Genomic DNA, 25,881 nt, shown 5'->3' on the forward strand with positions numbered 1-25,881 from the left:
GAGAAGCAGAGGGAAGAGCCCAGCAGTGTCGCTGTATCCCTGCAAGGTTTCTGGGAAGGCAGCGTGCCTTTCTGTGTCCTGCTGGGAGCAGGGTCACACTGGCACCCTGCTCGTAGGAGTCACCAGCCATGCAAACAAGTCCCTGGAGGAAAGAGCCCCTGCCCTTCATGAGTCCTCAGGGAAGTGCACATCCCTACAGCAAACTTTGCAGGTGGGAGACAATCCTCCAAGCCAAGCTGCTCATGTACCCTGAGCAGGGGACAAGGGGCCAGGGGCTGCTGCCCCTGGGGAGCTCTCTGCACCTTCCCCACCAGGACTGCGGGCTGCAAGACCTTGGAGAGGCTTTGCTGCCCAGCAGGTCTGAAGGACATGGCCAGACACAACCAGGCAGGGCAGCCCAGCCTCTGCCACTGGGGCAATCCTGGCCACTGTCACCACCCCTGGCTGCCCTTCCAAGCCCCCATGGACAGGGGAGGCTCCTCAGCTGCAGGAGAGGCTGGCCATGAAAAAGGTGCAGAAACAGTTAAGGCTGGTAATTAGAATTCCCAGCAGAAACATATTATCTGGGGAGAGAAAAGCATCCTATCCAGCACTGCCAGCCCCACATACTCAAAAATTATCAAATGCAGGCAAATTTATCAGGCTCCAGAGAATCACAGCTTTTAACTGCAAGGCATTTTGTTCGGGTTTTAAAGAAAATTATAAACATTTGAGCTTTTCCTACTTGCACTCTGGTTTCCTGAAGTTTAGATCACATTTTCAAACTTTTCTGCAAAACACTGAGGGCTACAAACTTTTTTTTCTTTTTTTTTGTAAAATAAAATTGAGTAGCTCACTAATGCCTATACCTTTGCACCAAATAGCAAAGATCAAAAGATTACACTAAAATGAGGAATATAGGAAACACTGGAGGTCTCAAGAATGAACACCCTGCAGTATGTGTCTCGTCATTTTTCTCTAGGATTGCACAAAAAACGTTAAGGTGTTTTAACCAACGTCACATTGCCTAAGTATTTTATTTGTCAGTATTAAGAACAGGTCTTTAGTGTCATTTTGCCTCCAACAATAATGTTGCTTGCAGCCAAGCGCTGGAGTCCCTGCCTTAGGGGCCAGAGGAGCACGCAGTTTCTAGGACCCTATGCCATGCTCAGCCATGGCTGCTGCTGCTGGTGGAGCAGAGAAGGCTGTGACACATTATCCAGTGTCAAGCCTGGACCTGGCCTTCCATCTTTAGAGTGATCCATACAGAAATGTCTTGGCCAGAAGGGGCAGGTGGGTGCCATCAACTTAATTTCTTTGTGTCCCACGGCACTGAAAGAACTGCCACATGTCTTACAGAGCAAGTAGACTGTGGGAAATATATCAGCCAGCAAAGAGGTCAGTGATCCGCCAAGATTAAAGGCTGATCTGAGTGTGAACTTGCTAGTGTGCCTCTCGAAAGGATTTGGCATGTAACAGCCTGATTATCGATTGCTGTCCTTAAGAGAATGTGATCGTCTCCTTTGCGCTGATCCTGTTAGCCTTATTTACCATAACACTTGCTGAAACATCCTCTTGCAGAAATAATGGCTTCCTTTGGTTGCTGTCAGAATGAACAAATGGACACAAAAACATGCTGCTAATAATTGTGTCCTACTCTAATTAATTAAAGCAAGACAAAAGCACTGTGCTGCTGGATTTATCTCACCATTGCCTGGGTGCCTGGACAAGGCCCAAGCACAGGGGCTGACCACAGGAATACCAATAACACAGCAGTGCCTAATACACGAGATTTCCACCTGCCCAGAAACTCAGCAAAACATTCATGAGGAATAGGAATATGTTTGGCACCCAAACTGGGATCCAGCCACCCAGAGGCTGCTGTTCTAGACAGACCTCAGCCCACATGGGCCTAAGGAGCTGCCAAAGATGGCAGATGGGTAAAGTACACAAGTAAGCAAAGGGTTTTCAACAGTCCTCTTGGAATTTTTGTGGCACATCTGCACCATGCAGAAAGGCCAATAGCTCACTCCAGGCAGGCAGTAACAGGGCTTTAGCAGGATGATGGAAGAGGCAGAAATTGGCTTGGCTATGTCTTACAGCAGGATGCTAAACAAGGAAATAAGTCCAGCTCTCTACCCCTGCAAGTGAAGAACATAAACTCTGCACATCCTTGCCTCTTCAGACTGAATCAGGGCCCACTCACAACAAGTAAAAGCTGAAGAAAAAGGGAACAAAGTAAATGGAATGCACAAATCCAAACTAAAAAGCAGTGGCACAGCCACAGCACTGAGCACCGTCAGAGCTTACGCTGTAAACAAACAGGTCCCCACATCCAAGTGCTGCTGAACACACAGATACTTATTTAGGATTTTTCCACTGATGGATTGTGGATCACAAGACCTTGGCCAGCAGTCCAGGACTATCCAGCCTTCAAACATCCCTTGGGAGGTGGCTTCAGGTGCCCCACCCCAGCTGTGGTGCTGCCTTGTGAATCCCTGTTGTCCTCCATGCCCACTTGGGGTGCTCCCTTGGGCTGGAGCACTCAGGACACCCCTGTGAGTGTCCTATGGGAGCCAGGGTTTCACACCAGCCTTTCTGTGCATGCATAAGGGTCTTGGACTTTTTCATTAATCCTTGGCTGTTCCTGAACACCTTATTTCTTACTTTCCACTTTCCTAACCATCTCCTGTATTAAATCTTCATATTCATTATGTAGGAAGGAGTACTAGTGCATGTCACTAATTAAGCAGTTTAAAGCTATGATGTTAGAACTGAAGCACAACCTATTGAATGAAATTATTTAAAATATAAAGCTTTGATACAAAATAAGCACACTTGCCTCAGCCCAACGTGCAATTGCCCTTTGTAGATGTCCAGTATCCACAGCTGGAAGTTAGGCAAGCAACTGGGCAGCCTTCTGCTTCCCACAGCAGCTCTCACAAGCTCATGCCAGAGGTTTCTCACGTGATCCAGAGAGAACACAGCATTTTCTGTGTAGTTATCACCCTGCAAAGGTGAAAGAACAGTAGCCAAGGTTCATTTCCCCTGTGAAGCTAAGAGCAATAGTCAAGGCTATGCAGATTGGAGGCAGGTTTAGGGAAATGTCCTGCTGACAGCGTTTTATCAAAGTTGCAAGAAAACTTTAGCTGTCAAATTTTTCTGAAGCTGTCTTTGACATCTGGTCCCTAAAGAAATGAAACATTTGAGATTCACTAGACCCACTAATAACATAGTAAATAACTAACTACAATGGAAAATAGAAATATCTCTTCCTAAGGAGAAAAATAAGCACTACAGACATGTACACACTTCCTTCTGTAGAATTTTTCATTAAAAAATCTACCCCTGAGGTAAACCTGCTTCAACACCACATTGACACCCTTCCTGCAGGCAGAGATAGGAAAATCAGAGACACCCGTTGCATCTAGGAATATGGGGTGCCCCCAGTGTTCCTTTCAACCTGTCAGCAGGGGGGTTGCTGCCCCAGACCTGCAGCTTGCTTCCCACCAAAGGAAAACAGAGTCTTTCCCATGTATCATCACATTGCCCCCTGCTACAGGTTCCTCAGGGAAACAGAAAATCTATCACCAGCAGCCAGAAATCCATGGCAACCTGGGCTTGCCTACCATAAACATAACCCTTCTCCAGAGCTCTCTGTCTGGAGTTACTCCAAATCCCTTAGGGTAGTAACAACACTGGAAGGAGGGGTAGGACCCTTCCCACCCACCCAACGCCCTTACGTATTTCCCAGTGCATGTGGAAAGCCTCACTCTAGAAATTCAGAGGAAGATTCAGCGTACTGATAAGATAGAAATGTTGGTCTGAAAGACTGAAGCACCTCATGCTCTTGGGAGCAGCATTTCTTTCTACAGAGTTTCCTACACTGCTCAAGGTATAAACAATGCCTACATGCCCAGCAAACTCAAATTTAAAATAACCTCCCTGACAGAGGAGAGGCATCAGAGCAAGCTTCTTTTTCACTGCTGGCCAACTGGAGCATGCTCTGGCTGACACTGCCAAGCCCACCCTGGGTCTCCCGCTGGGACCAAGCCCTCAGCCACAGCCGGAACAAGTCATGACTGTGTCTGCAGAAGCTCCCCTCATTCCTTCCCCACGCCAGCATAGTGCCTGCAGGTGGACAGGGCTGTAGTGGGCAAATTGCCTCAAAATCACACAGAAATGAGCAAATTGACTAACCAAGTACAGTGCAGTTACTGATAACAGTACAGTTCTCACTGTTTTCATAAACCTTACCTGAGCAAAATGTGGGCACCAGAGGTCAAAGACATGTCTTGTATTGTGGGCCAGCAGTGTGAAATCTGACATAATCAAGCTCCGCTGCTCCTGTTGGGCACACCTGCTGAAACAGGGCCTTTGGGCAGCCACTGGACTGAGCTCAGGTTGTGTTAAATTCTGCAAAAACACAGGAGAGGTGATGATCCCAGCTGCAGACTAAGAAATTGGACCTCAGCCCCCCACCACTGAAAGGGGCACATAAGCCATTTTGTATTTTTCAGATGAATTTATGAAGCTGCATTATGAAAGCACGAAGCACTAGCTCCTTAAAAAAAAAAATAATAATCCACAACACAGCTCGTTTTGAACTGCAAAGCTGTATACATTTCTTACTCTTTTAAAAAATACTTCCTTCAATGCCTCCGGCTTGCTTGGCGCCCGCGGCATTGGCCCGTGCCGGCGAATTCGGGGCCGTGTTCCCGGGCCCGAGGGCATGCGAGCACTGCCCCCCAGCGGCGGCAGCTGGGCAGCGCAGCGCAGGGACAGCCCCGCCGGGCCGGCCGGCCGCAGCCCCTCTGCTCGCGGGGGAAAGGCGGAGAACGCTGGAAGAGCCGCTGGAAGTTCACCTTTTAGGAACTGAGCCCTTCCAGGAAGTGGCCGAAGGAAGGGAAAGGCACGCTTTGCGCAGGGATGAAACAGACGGCTTCTGCAAGGCAAACGCATCCCTCTTAACCAAGTCGGATGGCTTGGGCACCAAGGCAGCAGCGTGCCAATGCAACGCCCGGGCCCACTGCCCTCCGCAATGAGAGCACGCTTCTTCCTCCACCACCCCTTCAGCTATCCCACCTCCTAGGTCCTGCCGCAGGGAGCAGCAGCTTTAGAGCTGAGATACAGCTCTTTGGCCACACTTAAATGCGAATTCCCAGCTCTGGTGCCCATGTCAAATAACTGAATGTCCAAGCGCGAACCAGGGTGAAATAATGATCCTAATTTATTCTACTTTCTTCAACCATTCTTTTCCTTGGCCCCTGTGGCATTTCCTCCATTAACTACTGTGGACCAGTAGGAATGCTTGAACAAAGAACAACTGGCAGGCATTCTTTTTGATTATTAGAATCATTGAACCATTCTTTTACAGTCCTGCAAAGGGTGAGAATGTTAGAACATGGTCATTTTAAAAACCTGAGCTACACTGAGTTTAGGGGAAAAGGAGGTGCTGCCAAGGCAGTGACACTTTACAAGCACTTTATTGCTTGGCTTGACTCTTTCTGTATTCTTATAAAATCAGCACACAGCTAAAAGGCAAACACAGTGAGAAACAAGCATTTTTTTAGGAAGCTTGGGGATTCACAGGGGAAAAAATCCTGAAGAGACGGATAGAAAGAGATAAAGAATTGTTGTAGGCTTTGCTCCTGCACTTTCTCTTAATTCTTATGGATCTTGTCCATGTGCTACTTGGTCAGCCTTTGCTTTTGCCTGGTAGTCTTGCAGATGCCTACAGAAAATCAAAATGCACACAGTGCTGCAGGCCTCCTCACCCCACCTGCTCAGCCAGGACCCAGCAACAAGCCGAGGCACTACTCTGCCACCACAGTGACACAAGGGCTCAAGGCACCACCTGTGACTTACTGAAGGGTCCCTTGTCCCCAGGAATGTCAGTGTGGTGTTCACGAGGGTGTGGGAGAAGCTGTGGGCATGGATGTGCAGAGCCACTGAGAGCCACAGCCACTGCTCCTTCCCACCCTATGGGGGATGCTGGTGCTGGCCTCCTGAGACTGTTGTTGGTGCTTTTCCAGCCTGGCTGCCAGCCTGGAAAACAAAGTTCCCAACCGAAGCAGGAGAAAGTGAGTAGGAATACAGAGAACAGCTCTGACATTCCTGCCTGCCTCCAGCAATGTTTCCAGAGCAATAGGGCTGCAAAGGCTGAGCCTGCTGAGCTCCCAGATGAATAGAAGCAATGGACACGCTACAGCAGCATCATAATACCCTTCAGCAAAGGAATTAGAGCTCAGCCACACGGCAGCAACCCTCCGCGGTTAAAATCCCTTCCCCAGTCCTATTAATACAACTACCAAATAACAACTTCCCTATCTGTGAGGCTCTTTTAGACCCAGGCTTTATAACCTGCAAGCAGAGGAGAGGATTTTACCAAGGGGGATTTTCTTGAAGCAGGAGGACTGAAGAGTACTGTCGCTCACCAAGCTCAGCCAGGAAAGGACGGAGCAGCGGGTGATCTGCCAAAGCTCCCTCCGGCCACATCCACTGGCGCTAAGGTAACTGCAGCCATTTTGCTCTAGTTTAACCTGCTCAGCTCTGTCTGTTTCTGGAGTCCCTGCCTTGGCCTAGGGGTTGGCTCAGGTCAATCTGAAGGCAATAAATGCTTTAAATGAAGGCAAAACCTGCCGAGGGGTCAGGAAGTATGGCACCTGAGGGCAAGGCAGGTAACGTGCCTTTCCCCAGCATGGCAAGCGTAGGGAAGCACATCCCCTGTTACAGCTAGGGACAGGGAGCAGTGGCGGGATGAGCAGCAGTCTCCCTCGCAGAAGCTGGAGGATCAACCACCTTTCCAGGTGCTTCCTGCCCCAGCACCAGCTGCCCAGGCCCTGCTTCCCTGCCCACCAGAGCACTGAGTGCATGTCTTGCCATGCAGCCCTGTACTGAAAGCACACGGCAGGTGCCAGTCTGGGGTGGGTATCAGCTGCCTATTTGGCTTTGCTTGGAGAATTTGTGTGATGTCTGCAGCCCCGGCTGGATCACAATGCAGAACACCCCAAGTCCTGAATGCAGCACTGACCCTAGCCCCTTGCACTGCAGAGGTCAGCTGAGGTACCTACCATGCAGAACCCTCCCTCAGCACCAAGGACCAAATAATATTTTCAGTGTTGGTGAGGCCTGGAGAATTAATTCCTATATGCAACCAAAAAAAATTCTAGACAGTATCAGACTTAACATGTCAGGAAAAGAGACATGAAGGCCCCCAAGAGTTTATCAGAGAAATTACTCATCCACATAGTAATGTCTTCCTAGACCTTGCTATCAAAAGCTTTATTTGTGGCCAGAAGAATAATAATAATTTTATAATCTCATTAAAAACAAAGTACCCTGGATGCATCATGTTTTCAAGTATTGGCCTCAGCAGTATCTTGTGAATAAGAGGAGCTCTGGTTCATTTTCCTTTGTATGAAGTGCTCATCTGTACCTGTCTTCTCTACCCACCTTGAGCTGTCTCTCTCTTGCTCTCACCAGCTGTCTCATTGTGAGGGTGGATGCTGGAAGAAGTGGAGGACCAGAGCAGAAGATACATAAACTGCACAGGATATTTCCAAAATGAATGGGGTTCACAGCTGATTGCTCTAAACGCAGATCTCTGTTTCAACAGCTGCTGAAGGGTAAGAGTGGCATCCTGAAAAAAAAGCTCATGTTTTCCTTGCATTCATTTAATGTTATTTGGACTTTTGAATCAATCCTTCCCTCACCTTCCCAGCCACTTAGAGAAGAAGGGACCTCTTAACTCCTCAGCAGGATGAACAAAACCAAGGGAGCTTTTGATAGCCCAGAACTTTGGAGCCCAGGTTGCACACAGAGCAGCACCTTCCTGACCAGTCTGGCACCACCCTTTGCATTTGGACAGCAGGCTACAGACACAGCCCTGAACGTAATCCTCATCGTGGTCCTCCTCGTCATCATGGTGTCTTTGGGATGTACAATGGAGATAGCCAAGATCACAACTCACCTCAGGAGACCTAAAGGTGTGGCAGTAGCCATAATGACTCAGTACAGCATCATGCCCTTGACAGCATTCATATTGGGCAAGCTCTTCCAGCTGGGCACCTCAGAATCCCTGGCCATCCTCATCTGTGGCTGCTGCCCAGGGGGAAACCTCTCCAACATCTTTAGCCTGGCACTGAGAGGGGACAGGAACCTCAGGTAAGGAAAACTATGTACCTGTTCGTTGTCCAGGCCAATCTAGTTATATGACTGGTTTGGAAACTAGTTTAATCAACATTAGGAGGCCCCAAGAAGCTGGACAAAGACTGAAATACCAAGTCCAAAACATTTTTAAAGCACCTGTATTGTTCAATAAGTTACTTTGCCCCTGTTTTACAATGGGACTTTGTCCCTTTCTCTGAATCATTGGCATGCTGCTCTTGATGTCATGGATGCAGGAACACTTTTTCATGTCCATGTAGCAGCACAGACAGCATATATACATGGTGTACCTATCCACACAGTTCTGTGTAAACTGATCATGCTGCCAAAGAGGCTGTATCAGTGAGAAATGTTGAACTAGCAGAACACCACCCTCCAACAAACTCTACTGATAAAACGAGATCCAGCACAAAAATACAAAGTATTACTATTCCTCTCACTTGTGAGTTTCTGAAATGCAAACTGTACCCTTGTCATGGGTATGTACCCTTTCTCAGCATGTACGAAACTTGAGTCTTCTCCCTTCTCCATTCATATCACATCCTTCTACAATCTGACAGTGGTGTTCAGGAGATCTCAGTGACAAGTTGGGAAAAAGCGAGGTAAAGTCTTATATTAAAATCATCTGTCCAGGCAAGTAATCAGATTAGCAAGCTCCATTTTAAAAAAAAAAAATTGTTCTTCTACTGAGGGGTCCTTTCTTCATCTCAGTGCTGTAATGACTGCGTGCTCCATGGTCCTGGCAATTGGATTAATGCCACTGCTGCTGTTCCTTTACTCGGGAGGACTATATGAGACTGATTTGGAGGGCAAGGTACCTTACAAAGGAATAATCACCTCCCTGGTGCTGATGCTAATCCCCTGTGCCATCGGCATCATCTTGAATGAGAAGAAACCACAGTACACTGGCCTTATCACCAAGGTAAGAAGTATCCTCTGCTAGTTACCTTTCAATCAAGGGCCTTGAGGAAACTCTCAAAAATAGAATCACTGACATACTAACTTCTTTAAGACATGCCACAAATCAATGAAAGGGTTGAGGATAGAGCCCAAGACAACCACTTCACCACTTTAGTGGTTAAAATATTTGCACAAGGAGAAGTCCTCCATCTTTTCCAGGCAGATGTTTTGTAGTCAGCTTCTTACATTGCTCTCCTTTTGCTTCAGTTTTGACTTTGGCGTTTTTCTGCTTTATCAGTACTAATAAACCTCATAGGAACTGTCCCCCAACTACTGCTGCAACCAAGGCAGAACCCAGATAAAAACCAACCAACCAAACAATAACTATCCCAAAATAAATTAAAACCACCCCACTGTTCTCAGAGGTCTAGCACAAGGCAAAAATCAAATCACAAAATTGCTGCTTAAGTCATTGAGATACCTATCCAACAGAAGCCACTGTATCACCAAGTGCCCACTAATGCCTGGAATCACATCTCCACCTCCTTTATACATCAGGCATTTAAACAGCAAAACAGAAATCCAGACAACCACATACACCACTGAACTCTGCTAGGCTCTGCCTATGAGTAAAGTTATTTCCTCAGCACCTGCTTGGGGTGGACTAGAGCCACAAAGGGACCTGGACAGAGACAAGTAGCAATGCCTGGGAAACAAGCAGGTTGTGCAGCAAGACCAGTCATTTTGCATACAGACTAGAAAGTATTGGTATTTGGTTATTTAAGGTCTCTCTTGGTAATAGTCCAGGATGGTCTCTTGTTGACAACAGATAACATTTATGTCCATGAAAGGCACTTATGCCCTCTGTGTACTTCACATGATGACAGAACTGGTACAGCTGCTTCTGACAGCTGAGGCACATTTTGCTGGGGATTTCTCTCTTGCCCACATCTCAATCACTTTTATTGTAGGTAGGAATCATTATGCTTCTACTGTCATCTGCTGCTATAATTGTTCTATCTGTGGCCAATATGGGAAGCTGTATCATGGTTGTCTTCTCACCATCTCTCCTGGGGAGTTCTGCCTTAATGCCCCTTACTGGATTCCTGCTGGGCTACACTGTCTCTGCAGCCTTCAAGCTTGATGACCGGTATGTTCTTCCACACCTTCCTCCCCTCTCCCTCTCATCAGGAACAGAAAGGTATGGCAGATCTGCTTTGCAAAGCAATGGTGACAACATGGATTTTAGGAACATACTGCTGTAGAACACTGACCCCATTCACCCAAAATAGGACCTAGGAATACAACCAGGCACTGTATAAGCTGGTCCCAAGCCAGTGACTCCCATACCTTGAGTGGGAAGGGAAATGACTAACCTCTGCTTGCGTTAGCTGAGCAGGGAGGAATAGCTAAGCAAGTTTTTTGGCACAGGCACTTGATCATCATGGAAGCTTCACTGAACAAGTAGATGGATGGTTTTGGCTTAAGGTCAGTAGTGACCTGCTAAATTTATTACCAACCTCTCCAACCTCTGCTCTTGGTAATGAAGCTAGGGGAAAAGAATTAGTAGCACTGGGAAAAAAAAAAAAAAAAAAAAAAAAAAAACACAACCAAAAAACTGAGAAATACCAACAGAGCTCAAACCCCAAGTGACACAATTATTTCCCAGCTGATTACTACCCCAAACCAGTCAGTGCATTCTCACCTGCAGCCCCAGGAATTAAGAATGAAAACTTGGCATATAAAACCTGCTCTTCCTTTTTTCCTCATCCTACCTAAGCCAGGTAGGAATCCTGCTAGTCCTATTTTATACCTTCATATATTGGGCTCTTACAACCTCAGGAGATTACTTCCTTGCAGGAAGTTGCAGAGTCCAGAGCAGGACACAAGGCCTCCAATACCATTATGGACAAAGGTCACATTTGTAACATGATCTGTCTCTGCCCATTGTGAAGGGAGCAGGAGGCAAAACCTTCTAGGGATTGCAGTATTGTTCCTGACAGAGCAGTTTTAGCCACAGGCAAGGTGGGCAGGGTTCTGTTTCAGTTGTTTGAAAGCAATTTAAATCTGTGATAAATCTGTGATCTATTAACTTTTTCTCCTTCAGGTGCAGGCGGACAGTGTGCATGGAAACTGGCTGCCAGAATATACAGCTTTGCTCAGCTATCCTCAAGGTCGCCTTCGCCCCAGAGATCATTGGCCCCCTGTACTTCTTCCCACTACTCTACCTGCTGTTCCAGCTTGGAGAAGGATTTCTGCTTATCCTGGTCTTTCGTATCCATGACAGAATAAACAAGCCAATGGCAAGTACACCCTTGCTCCTTTTTCTTGTATTTTCCACACTAAGCCATACAAGCTTACAATATAACTACCAATGAACTGCTGCTTTATAAAAGCAGAATCCATTGCTCTTTCACTAGGGATTACATACCCAACACGTTACATTCAAATCAGAGTCAAAAGTTCAGAGGTAACTTAGAGGTAACTCAGAGGTAACTCAGAGGTAACCTTAGAAATTCAATGGACTTCTTGCATCAGCAGGATGTTTCATACAGCTACATACTATCAAAACTATCAGTGCTCAGGTTTTCTCAGTCTGGTGCTTTAAGCCACAGTGGACACCCTGCAAAGGTCATGATTTGCACTAAGCACATGCAAAGGACAGGGGTGTTTGTGTGTGGCTAAAACAACACAAAAACATTACATATTCTTTAATGCAACAAATCCCAGCTTTGCTTCAAGCTGTTCAGTGATTTCCTGAGAGGACACAACTGCCAAATACTGCACCCAAAGGAAGGAAACATTTGGATCTTTTGCTAAAAAAGTACATAAAGAGATTGAAACTTCGTTTTAAAATATATGCAATATTGGTATAGATGTGAAATAGACTCCTCCAACTCCAGCAGGTCTCTAATTCCAAAGCTCAGCTGACTACACAGATGGCTGAAGGATGCACTGCTGAATGAGATCCTTTACCCACCACCCCTCTGATGCTGCCAGTCCAGCTCTTCTCCACTGTTTTGAGGGAGATGCAGCAAGAGTAGCTGCTACAGAGCTGCTTCAGGATCACTTTACCACATCTTACAGCTATGCTGGAGGATAACTTAATGGGAGGCAAAAAACCCACACTCATTTGGATCCTTGGGTGTGTGTTCAGAGCAAAGCAGTTGATACTGGAAACAGACATACAGGTGCTGGCAAGACTACTGTAACAAAAGGGTTGTATTCCAACCTCCAGGTCATAAATGACGGGAAACAAAATGGCTTCAGACTTTGGCAGGAATCCCAATATCCTTCCTATTGTTTTAAATGACCCAGTAATCCTAGTTGTAGCTGTCACAATCTTTCCCTAACCTGGTTTCAGAATTACCTATTCTCACATTTTTCTTTCTTCAGATGCAGCAAAAATTATCTCTGCAGGTGTGAACAACGTTAAGCAATCAAGAAATGAAATCAGTGTCAAGACATTGCAGAAACAGTGGAAAATCAGGAAAATACATGGATTCTGCAGCAGTTTCTAAACCAACCTTCCAAGCTCTACCTTCTGCTGCCAACTCATAGGTCTCCAGCTGTTCTGTCAGACTTATTTCACAGCAGCCACAGAGCCATCTGTACCCCCACCGTTATTCCCCGAAGATCTTGCTCCAAACTATGCCTCACTCTGTCAACCCAGAAAGGAGACTTTCAGCGACTTCAAAGTCGTTGTGACAACCGTTTGGGACAGCTGAAAAACGTGCCAAGTCGACTGTCTCACTTTTACCTGTAAGAAAATCACTGCCTACATCAGTTCCCATTCTTAATTTCACTTACCTGTAACCGTCCTGCTGGCACATAATGGAAGCAGATCCTGATGACATCACTGCAGATTAACATAATTTCTCTGCCAGACCCAGGATGAGCTGTGAAAGTCTCTCCATGCAGAAGCCAGTGAGATCCAATGCAGAGCCAAGCAGCCCATGGGCTGTTGGTTTCTCCCAACTTCCAACAGGGACCATGCAGTACCACTGATCCCCCACAGAAGAGGCCACACAAACCATGATCGTGGCTACACAAACTGCCTTTGTATGCCGAGTTTGGGCCCAGCAAGCTGTACCTCCATAACCACATGAACCTTAAATGTGCCTTCTTTTGTAGCTGTGAACTCACCACACCTGTTCTAGACACCACCTAGGTATGGTCACACTACACACACTATACCAGGAAAGACTGGCATCGACATCTCCAATGTCCAGACTATGCCTTGTAACCCAAAGTAGTTCATCTTAATTGAATAAACAGGTTTGTAGCAAGAACCTACACTTAGTAATTTCTGGCCAGAAATCAAGATAAGCCTCCATACTGAAAAGCCTGGGAGTTTAACAGGAAGCCCATCATTACAACAGCCAACTCCCCAGGGAAAACACTCATGCTGCTTCCAAGACAAGTAAACGGTGTGGTCTAGAAACAGAATTCAGAAGGATTATTTATAGAGCAGACAATACTTCACATTCAGCCTGAGATAAGACTATGATCCCTTTCATCACATTAAGTGCCTTCAGCCACCTGGGTTCCAGTTGAAGCCAAGTCCCATTTGGACAGATGCCCATCATTATCCAAGTTAGTAGATCAACTGACTCAAGATCTCAACACAGCTGACCCTCCACCCTGATAAGTGCGAATGATGCCTTTACCCCTCCAAGTTAGAGGCCCAAGAGGCTCCACACCTCTTGGGGTGATCCAGCATCTGCACCACTAAGGCTCTAAGAATGAAGCCTCCCATTCCCCAAAGGTGACTGGCAACAATCCAGGTAACTGTGGATCCTACCCCCTCTCAATGCCTGCTCTCAGGAGTGCCTGGCAGCCCAATACACTGCCACCTCAACAGACAGACCCACACAGTACAACAGCTCCTCTTCCTTCCTTAGCTTGGCAGCCAAGAACTCTGCAGCAGCAGGGAGAAAGGGCAGCAGGCCAAACGCCTGACGTCCCACAAGGCCAGACCTTGCTCCGAGAGGAACCACCCTGTACTTCCTACGATCTATCCAAATCCCAGCCTGGGCTACAAAGATGTTTTTAAAGGTTTCCACAGACTACTACAACAGTTCTGTAAAGCACTTTAATGCGTTTTCTTATATTTTAAAAATGAAATTCCTTCATTCTCTTGTGGGTGAAGGCTTGAGAAATACAGGGATTGCAGAGGACTGCTGCCACTGGAAGGCACAAACACCCGCACACAGAACTTCAGGGTACTACTGCTGCATTACTCCCACACGCTGACTTAAAAATCCCTCTTCCCCCAGAATGAGGACTAACATTTACAAAAAGGGTTTATCTACACGTCAGTGTTCTCATACGAACATGCACAAATACACTAATGAAGTATGCTGACTACATCTGTCTTTAACATTCCACACTCACTATCCCAAGTGATTAAAAGCTAAGTGACTCATCCACTCCACTTTTTGCTATGAACTGTGACAGCCTGACTATCCATGTTCTTATTTCGGAACACAGAGACATCCAAGGACATCACACCATGTATTTAAAAGGATGCTAATTCTCACCCCTGCCCAGAAGAGTTACCACTTTGCCACAGCTCCGTCTCAAAAAAAACATTTTAACAGTCACAACCACTTTATTAACACCAATAAACAAACTAGAAGCAGAAATGTTTCTTTATACTTTATTTGAACTATTTCAGTCTTAGGTATCAAGAAATAAGAGTGCTTTATAGAATATTATTACCACAGGGCAGTGAAATGGGCATTTTCTTAGTGTAGTGCAAGTTATAGCAAATGAAAATATTTTAAAATAAAGTTTTATTACCAGTACCGATCAGCACTTAATCTGCTGATCTATAGCTGAAACAATGTCTCAAAAGCACAAAAAAATACCCTCTGAAATAAAGCTTTATGTACAGCACATATAGAGCTCTTAGATGCCTACAGCTGTTAGTCTTGAGATATTAAACTAATGTTTTTGAGTTGCTATTCACAGTTGAATGTACTGAGAATTAAGTGTTCAGATGACTTTACAGTACAAAAAAATTTGTCTGCTTTAGTTATAAAGAGCTCTGCCAATATACACAAACTATACACCTCAGACATTCACAAAAATTGTGAGCAAGAAAAGGGTTATCAAAAAACATTTAATACAATTAGTCAATAACCCTTCCCACCATGGTCCACATCTACAAATTCTCCCTTCCCTCCCCCCTCCCCATCCAAACCCTTCCCCACAGAAAGTCACATACTTACCACAAGTTTTAGCAAGTATGGTTTAAAAAAGGGCCCCCAGGGCAAGTTATTTATAGTTCAGTTGCCACTGTCAACAGATCTGGACCTCGATCTAGATCTCTGCCGATCTACGGATGATGGAGATTTGGATCTGCTGGAAGAGCCACGTTTCTGGCTCTTGTTTGGTAGTGGAGATCTGCTAACTGATCGCGACTTGCTGTGGCTCCTACTGCGTGACCGGCTGTAGGACTTGCGGCTGCGGGAACGAGAGCGGCTGCGAGACCCGGATGAGCTCCTGCTGCGCGACCGTGACCGGCTGCGGGACCTACTGAGGAGGGAAGGGAGAGGCCCGTCAGTGCCAGCCACGAAACCACACAGGCCTGGCCACAACCAGGCAACCCACGGCTCTCCAGCTCAGCCGCCTCCTCACAGACTTCAAAGTTGCTCAATGAATGCTTAAGCATTATTTCAGAGAGTAGAAATCCATACCTGTGCCTTTTGCTGCCTTCAATTAGTTTGATTTTCCTTCCATTAATTTCTTTACCAGAAAGCTTTTCGATAGCATTCTTTAAATCACTGTAAGAGGCAAATTCAACCACCCTATGGGGAAAAAAAAAACAAAACAAACATAAAGCTCACTATTAGAAGTTGTAGTTACCAATACAAGCAAAATTTACACTGGGGGAAAAAAAACCCTAACGAACAAAACCCCAAAACCTACACTGCTTAGTGTAATTATCCCTTGTCATCACTGAAGCATGAAAAATTCCTCTCCCAAATATTCCCCACATGCATTTTTAAAGGGTAACTAAATTAACACATGAACAGCTGCTAACACTAAAACTGGCCAGCTTCCCTCCCCAGTTATTACTTACACAGGTTACTCTACAGGTCACTTGATAGGCTTACCCTTCATTTAACTTAGGTCTGTGTGCATCTGCAAAGGTTACTTCCCCGGCTTGTCTCATGAAGTCTTTGAGATCCTAACACAAGACCACTTATGTTATGCAAAGAAGTGAAACTAACGCTTACCTATACAAAAGTAGTTTAAAGCAATCAAAAGAAACTTATGACTACTGAAAGAGAAGCTGTTAGATAAATCACAAACATGGCAACTGCCATACTTGTATTCTATCAAAATGGCATTATCTGTACCACGATCTGTATCAGGGCACGAAATAAATGAGAAAAGCATATTGCTTTAAGCAAAATGCTAATAAAGGGTCTTAACATTATGGTAAATATTAGTCTAAAATGATTTTATAGATTAAATAACAAAGAGAAAGAAAGAGAGAGAGAAAAAGAAATAAAGCAGCACATTTTTATATATACTGGATTGACTTTGAAATACTACCCATATATTTTTTGGACTATTTCAGTCTCCATTTACATTACAAGTCTTATACGAATAGAAAGTTACATTTACATAACACCAATTATTTTGTGCCCCATATGTCATTAAAAATATAGTTTACTTTACCTTTATTAACATTTCCCTAGGCTAGCCAAGCAGCAAACTGCATTAAGCGACCGGAGATACCGTCATGACATATGCCCGACTGGCTCTTCGCCACCCACTTGCCGAACACTACCCAGTCGATGGAAGCCATTAATCGCACTGCCCTCCCTATCAGGAGACTATGGATGGATCCAGACATTCTCTATGCTTGATGTCACCAAGGACCACTTTACTGCGATCAGGATTCCAACGACCACCTAATTTCGAATCTTTCAACTCTTTTCGACCAGGACCTCGTTATTCGGAAGCGTTACAGGAAGAACAGCTCTCAACTTAGGAATCAGATCTCGTTAACGCTCTGGGACCGCTGCAATGTGGCACTTTAAGGAGTGCATCGATTACGTCTAGACCGGCAAACACAGATCTAGAGGTGGCCAAGTGACATTGTAGGAGCTGACTGGAAAGTCAACCAGGCCCGACCAAGAGTGACCAAGACAGAACGATTAGGATAACCCACAGGCACTCCTCGTCATAAGGCCAACGACACAGATAGGCTGGCAAATAAAGGGTTTAATATGTGGTTAAAATGGATTTTAAAAACAAGAAAAAAAATAAATATATATCCTCAAACATATAAATTATTATTATCAATTAACGTTAACTAGCTTTCATTCAAAATATTTAAGTTACGTTACTAAAAATCGTATCAATTACACTAACATTTTAATAAATCAGGCTTTAATTTAATTAATTATTTTACAAAATAATTACATTACATTACATACCCATTAAATGAAGTCAAAATAGTTAATCACGTTTCAACAAACCTGCCAGCTGACTCGGGAAGACAAATTTTCCACTATGAGGCGATTTTCTGTTCTTAGAGGTGGGGCGTTTCTGTTTTGAAACAAACAATTCAGGTTTCTGTTAGTAAACAAAATATAACCATCCTAATATTAACGAAGGCTGTACCAAGAACTGGTATCAGCATATCATTACTCCTACTACAACCTGAGCTACGTAATGGCCCGAGCAATCTAGGGCAGGCATTAAGTACTTTAGGGGAGGGAGCGTAAGGATGACAGGCATATCTGAGAAGTTCTGTAATCTTCACTACCCTGCTGCCACACCAACTACTTCAAAGGCAAATAACACCTTAAAATAGCTCACTCCAGCTCACATTCTCTGGGATGAGCCCAAAGCACTCTTTTTTTAAACTGCGCTGGTTCAAAGCTGCACGTACCTCCTGTCACTGCGTGGGCGGCGGCTACTGAACCGGTCAGAGTACCTCCCTCTGCCTCTGCCCCTTGAGCGTGCTCTGGCATGCTCAATGGTCACCCTGCGAAGACAAAAACAATAACACAACACGTTTTTAGCTATTTCTTCTTTTACATACAGTTACAGTTCTGAGAACGAAAAAAAAGTAGAATCAAACAAACACAAAATAGTTTGACCAGTACTGATAACACAATTCAAATTAAAACTCACTTTTATTTCAGATCCCTAAACTTGTATAGCCGTGAAACAGGATACCTCACCTCTCACTGCAAAGTTCTTTTCCATCCAATTCATAGACAGCATCATCTGCATCCCTCGGATCCTCAAACTCCTGCCAAACCAAAACAACGAAATCCAGCAATTACATTCCAATGAACAAGCAGCTGCTTATTTATCATGTGCTGTACCTTGATGAGCGCGTTAACGGATTTTCTTCTAAAGTGACTTCGTAAACCTCAAACGCGAATGAGCACCGGGGGGTGGGGAACGGAGAAGGGGTGCACTCACCACGAATCCGAAGCCCCTCTTCAGGTCTATGTCGCGGATGCGGCCATACCCTTTGAAGAATCTCTCCACATCCTTCTCCCTGGCGGCCGGGTTCAGCCTCCCGATGAAGACGCGGCAGCCGCTCATGGCTGTGTGTGCGCGGCGCTGCTGCGGGGACAGGCGCGTCAGGCCCCGCCCGGTGACTCAGCACCGCCCGCCGCCGCTGCCGCACTGCGCCACTCGGCCCCGCCCCCGCCACGGGCCAATGGGAAGGCGGCGAGCGGACACCGCCTCAGACCGCGCCAATAGAAGCCCGGTGTTTGGCCTTCGGCCCCGCCCAGTTGCCTCCACGCCCAGTTTGCCCCGCCCCCGCCGAGCCGAGGAAGAAAAGCGAACGCCATCGCTCTGCCACAAAATGGCCGCCGCGCCGCACCCGCCCGGGACACCGACCCCGCCGCGCCGCGCACGGAGCGGAACGGAGCGGCGACAACGCCGGCCAGGGGTCCGCGGGACGGCCGGGCACACAGCGGAAATGCCCCGGACCGCACACGCTCCGCTGCGCTTCCCCCGCGCTCCGCTCTGCGGGGAAGCCCCCGGAGGCTTTACCAACCTGGACTGTAGGTCTCGGTGCAGGCCGAGCCGGACGGTTTCGCGGTGCGGTGCGGCAGACGGTCGGAGGTCGAGAGTATGCGTCCTCCTCGGGCGACAGACAGCTCCAACTGCTGCGCAACAGCGGCGCTGCACCGCGAAATGGAGGCGGCCCCGCGCGTCAGCGCCGTCCCGCGCGGCGATTGGCGGAGGCGGCGGACACGCCCCTCCCCGGGGATCCCAGGTCAGGGCGGGGGGGGCGGTGCCGGCGCCCCTCAGCTGGGAGCCATGTTGGGGCGGCCGAGGGGTAAACAAGCCGGGCTGCCAGGGGGGCTAGGCCGGGAAAGCTGTGCTGAGGGGTGAAACACAACCGTCGGGGCTCTTTTACTCATCCAGTACACAACAGGCTAAAGGCTGTGCTGCTCTTGTGTGCGGGCAAGGGCTTGCGTCAGGCGTTTGTGGCTCCTGATGAGCAAAGAATGAGAGGAGGAAAAGCTATAAGGAACTCCTGCTTAAATCCTCATTTGGAACCAAATGTGTAACGACAAGATAGAGAGGTGAGCTTTGTCTCCATTTTACTCACCTCTGCAGAATTTATCGCTGCTTGGCTTCTAGGTGGTTGCAGTAAAGGCAAGAGATTATCCCAAGGGGTATTTGAAATGAAGAAGACATCTGGAGGTTGAAGACACCCCCACTAGTTTTCCAGTACAGACAGAGGTGGCAGCTCTGTGACCCTCGTTGCCACATTTGTGCACTGCTGGATCAGCTGACTTTACACAAAAAGCCATCAGGTACAGCTGCACCAGGCTGCTTCTTTTGATGTATTCTGTTAATTACAGTGTGATCCTTTTAATAGCATTTTCCTGACTTGTCACCTGGAGTCCCATGCTGCCTTGAGTCGCCCCCCCTGCCCCTTCCCTTTGTGGGCCATCTTTGTTACAGCCAGGGTCTGTTATTAATGACCTCCATAGGATAAATTTCCCTATTTCATGCTTAGTCATTGACATGTATTTCCCTGGAACAATGCAGCACGTGATGGCGCTGACATCATAGCTTTATAGGACTGCCCCCACACACACTCTCCTCAAACTGCGACAAGCAAGCAGAGTCCCAAATATGGCAAAGTTATTTCTGCTGCATGCAGTGAGGAGAAAGGCTACCATGTAGCTGAAGGTTTGGCAAGGGCACTGTCAGCATCACTTGCTTTTCACTTGGGTTCTAAAGATGCACATTTCCGTTCTGCACAGGGGCAGCGTCTGCACAGAGGCAGCCAGGATGATGCACAGACGGGAAAATCTGCAGTACAGGGAGGACTTTGAGCAAGGAATGACAATGCTTGTGATTACCCCTGTGGATCATAACCTTTGCCTGCTCAGAAGGATACATTCAGATGTGCCGTTTAACATTTAACAGTGCGAATTTCATGATGAGTTACAGCGCTTTAACAGGTGCCATGGGAACAGGCAGTTCTGTTCCTGTCAACACCAGGACTCTCCTGTCTGCAGAGTGAGCTGATACACAAAGCTAAACCAGCAAAAAACTAGCACTGGAAAAGGCAGCAAGCTTCTGAAGGTTTAACTCCATGAAAACCAGCTTATAGTGGGATAAAAACAAGGGTTAGCACTGAACAGAGAAGAGAGGAAGGTGCGGGAGCACCCCTTGAAGGAAGAGCTGCTCATTTTAGCAGTGCAAAACTGCAGTTTCAAAAGCCTTGTCCTTGTAACTGCCAAGCAGTAATCTCCCTGCATATGAACACTGCGTGAAAAGCATCAGAGAAGATCCAGGAGACAACACTCACTCTTTAGAACATCCCTGTGTTCCTCGTGTTTAGAACAAGTCTGTTACCAAGGTAAAGGTCAAGCACTCTTTTACTGACATGAACTTCTCACAGGAGGGTCACGGCCAAGCATGTCTATTTCTTACCCAGTTTCTCCGAGTTTTATGTAAACAGGCAATATTATTTCTCCCTTTGGCTTGAGGTTGTCTGAAGACCACCTAGGGCTTGTTAATATTACTGCTGCTGGCAAGCCAGTAGTGTCCACACTCCTGCATTGCTGCAGTTCTGGTTGTTGAGGGCCCACACAAGCCCCCTAAAATCCTTGTAGTTTATTCATCAAAGTAACTAAGTAAATACAGTTACTATTTGGAAGTGAAAAGGTCCTGAGGCAGCAGAAGATGAAATGAAACTTGGAACAAAGTCTCAGCCAGATACCATTAATGTCTGCTTGTCGAAAACAGTTGATAGGGAATAACTCTTTGCTCTCTCTTCCAGAAAAAAAAAAAAAAAAAGTAATCAAATTAAGCAAATGAAGTCCAAGTCAAAATGTGCAAAAAGAGGTAGTTCTTCACCAACTGATAGTAGACCCCTGGCATAACTTGCTGCAGAATGCTCTGGATAGAAGTAGTTTATATGGCCTCGCCCTACAGTTTTAAACCAGGGAGGAGAAGGAAACCGAGAAGAAAAAGAGTGAGAGTGGAAAAAATGCTCCTGTTCAGAGACTCTGCCTAGCATTGCTGAAGACCCTCTACAAAAAGACCCTTTACCCTCTTTGCTGTCCTACAGATCCACAATGAAGGTGCTGCATAAGCCGTGTAGCCAGAGGCTCAGCACTTTGCCCAGTTCTACAAGACTTCTTGAATGGAAGCAGAAATGTAGCTTGCATCCTCTCCTGCTACTGGTGAATATATTTGTTACTTCTTCCACTCAGGTTATCTGTATTAATCTCCTCTACTGTTCTTTGTTTTCTCCTTTCCTGTACTCTTTGTTACCTATGCATTCTCTGTTCTGTTTCTTTGCAAAGCTTCATGATTAACTAAACTAACGTATTTCTGTTACTGCTACATAAGTGTAGCTCTCTTAGAAGTAGTAGCAATGAGGGTTCAAGAACAGCTTTACGAAAGTCTCAAGTAGCTGGCAAACACTGAACAAAAAATTTAATCACTGAGCACCAATTCCTTTTCTTCAAAATATTTGGAGAAAGAAAATGGAAATTGACCTAAAAATAATAGAATAACACATTCAAAAATACATTTGTCACAGGGGTTTTTTTTCTGTTTTTCCCCTTTTGGGGAAAGCTAAGCTTTTCAAATTGCTCAGATCTAAAAATATAGATTTCTTATAAGTTAGTGTCAGGCTGAGAGCTCTTGCCCACCACCCATAAGTATATTTAGTAAGTAGAATCCTTTTTTTTTGGCAGACTGTAATTGAGGGTGAAACATGCTGCCCTGGGGCTGTATCACTGAGCAGTCAGTAGAGTTAGGGAGCCTGACTGAGGGCTACTCTTCCACGCTCCAGAGAGACCCTCACAGCCTAGCCAGCCCTGTTTCAGTTGGCTCCTGCCAGAAGACCCTGGATAACAGTTCCTCACACTCATCTTTTCTAGCCAAATGTAATAATTAACATGCCATTAATTATAGCTCAGCAACGGTATTAAGCTAGTCCTGGAGGTACCTTAGGTACAGGGGGATCTGTAGCTCAACAGTGAAGTTGCAGACTTTACCTTTTAGTTCAGGTGAGTCTGTGTCTTCCACGGCTGTGGCTCAGGAAAAAGGAGCAGAGGCAGGAACTGATCATCCCCTCTTCTCTAGGACATGGAGCAGATATTGCCTATGTCTCTGCAGTTTGCCACTGTGTGAAGCAGTCAAGGCAGATTGACAACAGAATAGTGTACCATCAGATCAGATCATATCTCAGTAGAAATTTAATGATGACAAGGCATTATGCACTATCACATTTTTTACATTATCTATAAATGCAACAAGGTTTAGGTTAGCTTTTATGCAAATTTATGCCAGCTGCAGATGGGCAGCTGGAATCTAGTCCAGCATGAAGATTACAGGTAAAAAGTGGAAAGGATTTTTTTTCCTTGGGTTAATATTTGAATTGAAGTTTGCACCAGCTCAGTGTGTTTACTTTTAGACGCTGAATGCAAACATGTAAGGAAATCTCACAACACTGTGAGAGCGAACTGTAGACTGCTGCAAAAACATCTTATGGAGTCAAGCTATTTATAAACCTTCAGAGAGTAACAGGAGATCATCTGCAGGCTCATGTGTCCTTCCTTGTCTGGCCCTTTCAGACCTTTCCTGAAAGCCATGTAAACCCCTTTCTGATTTAACTTTGTGTTAGAGCTACCCCCAAATACAACTGCAGTCATGGCCATGGTCTGCCATTACATTTCCAAGCAGCTTAAATCATACTGTCTTTGTTTTGACAAACCACCTTCTTTGTGTACAAAGATCCAGGAACTAACATTGGCAACAGTTTTTGTTTTCTGCAGAGGGCAGATTGCAAACACTGAGCATGTTGTCTTCAACTTTTGTTTAATTGAGACACAGTACTCACTTTAAACAGAGTATGAAAACCATAGGTCATAAAAGGGGAAGAATAGAATAAAGAAAGTTCACCTTTCTTCAAGAAAACAGCACTTTTAATCCTTAAACGCTGTGAAGTAACTAATGAACCATTCCTGAGAAATCCCTAGCACCATGCTAAATGCCTAATTTCCTAGCGGTGCAGTGATTTTTCGATAGGCAGACTTCAAAGGTTAGAAAGGCAGTGGAACAAAAGATTAAATCATCAATTTTTACGCATTTTCATTCAGTAAACTGGTCAGCTGCTCATGCCAACAAGGCAGGCAGTCAAGATCAAGATGTTTCAAATGAATACAATACTCCTTACTGCAATAACTAAGTTATCAGGCAAGGGGGCAAAATAGAGATGTCTTAACCCTGACCATAATAAATCTTTTAGTCCATTTTTTAAGCAAATAGGAAAATGCCAAAGCAAAATTCATTGTAAGCTGAAAGTACAACGTTTTCAGAGTTTTCACTCAAAATAGCTCCTTGACAAGCTTAGGAACAATTCCTTTGAGGAATCAGGGGTCTCTTCTTAGCATGGAATCATTCAACACCTGCATTAATCATTTGTTAAACAGATTTGAGCATGCAGTGTTAAAACATGCAGATGAATCAGGCTGGGAAGAGTTTCAAACACTCTGAAGGTAAGAAAAGAGGGTGTGATATTTAAGGCCCAAGTTATGAAGTGAATGACAGAATGACAGGCAAGATTTAACAATAACTTCAGTTTCCTCACCACAGAATGCCACACCATTCATAAAGTGCAGAACCTATGGTTTTCTGCAATATTTAATGAATAGAGGTCAAACCCTCGTGGAAGGCTGGAGTGTTATCAATGCTGTAAGTGCCTTCTGTTCATCTCACCCTCTTTTCACATGCAGTTCAGGTCTGGGGAGGATGGTACAAGCCTGATCAATAATGTGTTTATTTCTTATTGTTAGGACCCAATTAGACTGAGGAAAAACAACATTAAAACATTCTAGCACATACTTGCCAAGTTCAGGAAAACATCAATAGGCTGTAATTATTGCAAGAGACTGTTTAAAACAGAGGTCACATTACATACATTAAGGAAAAAAAAAAAAAAAAAAAAGGAAAAATCTTACACAAAAATACATATATTGTACCATTCAGGAAAGGGAATGAAACCTTGAAATCAGAGAGCCAAGTGTAACAAATGCTCTGGAAAGGAGATGTGATCAAATAAAGTGTAATTGAAAAAACCCAGAAAATTTGCACACTGAGTTACAAGCCCTTGAAGTAGGATAAGGACTCCTTTTTCCTCCCTGGGGACTGTTCCTTTTGGATACTAATAGCAACCCTCCTTAGCTGTCCCTGCACATCTGAGATACATGGATTTATCCCTTTTCATCTTTCCTTGTAAGTCCTTCCAACCTCTGATAATTTCATTGGTCTTGTGAGACCCTTGCTTTTTTTTTCCCCATGTCTTAGACTCGGTTGCACGACAGCTGATAAAATTGATAAATACCATGATCCTTAATTATGTTGCTGCTCCCACAAGTGCCTCCCCACCCCTCCTCATCTGTTGGTGGAAGGATATCTCCTAGAAGCTCAGAGGCCTTTTCTTCAGGCTGGGCTGAATTCATGTTACAAGGCTGGCCTGATGAACCTTTGCTGCTCTGGGCTGTGCTGCTGAGAGGAAGGAAAATGAACTCCCTGTCTGGTGAAAAATGCTCTCCATGACAGCTCCACTGTCCAACTGAGATGGAAATAATGGACATAAAGCGCTGGCTCTGGCAGGCAGCCTCATGGCAGAGGGGAAGGGTGACTTGGGGGAAATACTGATGGGCTCTGCAGTCAAAGTGTAACACACTGTAACCAAACTGTATACACAGGGAAACTTGAAGTGTTCCTGACAGCTGCACTGGGGCTTCAATCCTATTTTGGGTTGGGTTTTTGTTGTTTTGTTTGTTGTTTGTTTTTTTTCCCAGTACTAGAACAAAAACAAAGAAAAAAAGGAAATAAAGAAGAACATTTTAAAAAAATCATTCCCTATTTAAAGAAAAGACAAATTCAAAGGTTTTTTTGTTTTACCAAGTCCTTTTCACATTCTAGGAAGAAAAGAGTGGTTTTATGTTCAAACTGACATCCCTAATTCCAAAGGTAAAAGTAGCCATGGCTATGTAATAGCTGGGTGCTTCATGATCTAGGCTCCACACTCTAGTAGATAGGTAGGTACACAGATGAAAATTCAGGCAAGATCTGCCTTGGGTGGCTATGACACAAGACAAGACACTAAGCCACAAGACAATACCCCGTAAGCTTCTGAAAGAGGGAATGAAGACCCTCACCAAATGATTATGCTCTGTTTTTGTTAAGCATGATTTTAACTTCAACAGCTAAATAACATACTGGTTCACTTTATTTCAAGTTTCATTGATCTTAGTCTGTTGGGAGCTTATAATGAATACCAGATCCCATATCCCT

At 45.3% G+C, this 25,881-nt stretch overlaps 3 protein-coding genes across 6 annotated transcripts in view; 1 reads left to right on the plus strand and 2 right to left on the minus strand.

Moving 5' to 3' along the window:
• Positions 1-4,389, minus strand: part of SMOC1 (SPARC related modular calcium binding 1) — a 162,356-nt gene extending 157,967 nt beyond the window's left edge. The window contains exons 1-2 of the mRNA XM_066188207.1: positions 4,237-4,389; positions 2,822-2,988 (exon numbers count right to left, since the gene is read on the minus strand). The gene's annotated coding sequence lies outside the window, so the exon portion shown is untranslated. The remainder of the gene's footprint in view (positions 1-2,821; positions 2,989-4,236) is intronic.
• Positions 4,390-7,619: 3,230 nt separating this feature from the next.
• SLC10A1 (solute carrier family 10 member 1) lies at positions 7,620-11,426 on the plus strand. The gene is made up of 4 exons (XM_066186982.1): positions 7,620-8,145; positions 8,860-9,070; positions 10,020-10,198; positions 11,156-11,426. Exons 1-4 carry the CDS (start codon positions 7,742-7,744, stop codon positions 11,424-11,426), a joined length of 1,065 nt encoding a protein of 354 aa, XP_066043079.1. The 5' UTR covers positions 7,620-7,741.
• A 3,270-nt stretch (positions 11,427-14,696) lies between these two features.
• On the minus strand, positions 14,697-19,229 carry SRSF5 (serine and arginine rich splicing factor 5). Of its 4 annotated transcripts, none has more exons than XM_066188216.1 (8): positions 19,097-19,227; positions 18,508-18,651; positions 18,261-18,331; positions 17,966-18,061; positions 17,550-17,619; positions 16,173-16,246; positions 15,753-15,863; positions 14,697-15,588 (listed from the first exon to the last, which is right to left on the minus strand). In XM_066188216.1, the coding sequence occupies exons 2-8, from the start codon at positions 18,631-18,633 to the stop codon at positions 15,342-15,344; spliced, it is 795 nt and encodes a 264-aa protein (XP_066044313.1). In that variant the 5' UTR covers positions 18,634-18,651; positions 19,097-19,227; the 3' UTR covers positions 14,697-15,341. The 4 variants fall into 4 exon arrangements, with proteins under 4 accessions (XP_066044313.1, XP_066044311.1, XP_066044312.1 ...); XM_066188214.1 differs by having other exon boundaries at positions 14,697-15,591; positions 19,097-19,226; XM_066188215.1 differs by having other exon boundaries at positions 14,697-15,591; positions 18,508-18,654; positions 19,097-19,226.
• Positions 19,230-25,881: the final 6,652 nt, after the last annotated feature.

This window comes from Chamaea fasciata, unplaced genomic scaffold (genome assembly GCF_029207755.1).
Source record: "Chamaea fasciata isolate MVZ Bird 193981 ecotype frontalis unplaced genomic scaffold, bChaFas1.0.hap1 SCAF_7, whole genome shotgun sequence".
NCBI classification, from domain to species: domain Eukaryota; kingdom Metazoa; phylum Chordata; class Aves; order Passeriformes; family Sylviidae; genus Chamaea; species Chamaea fasciata.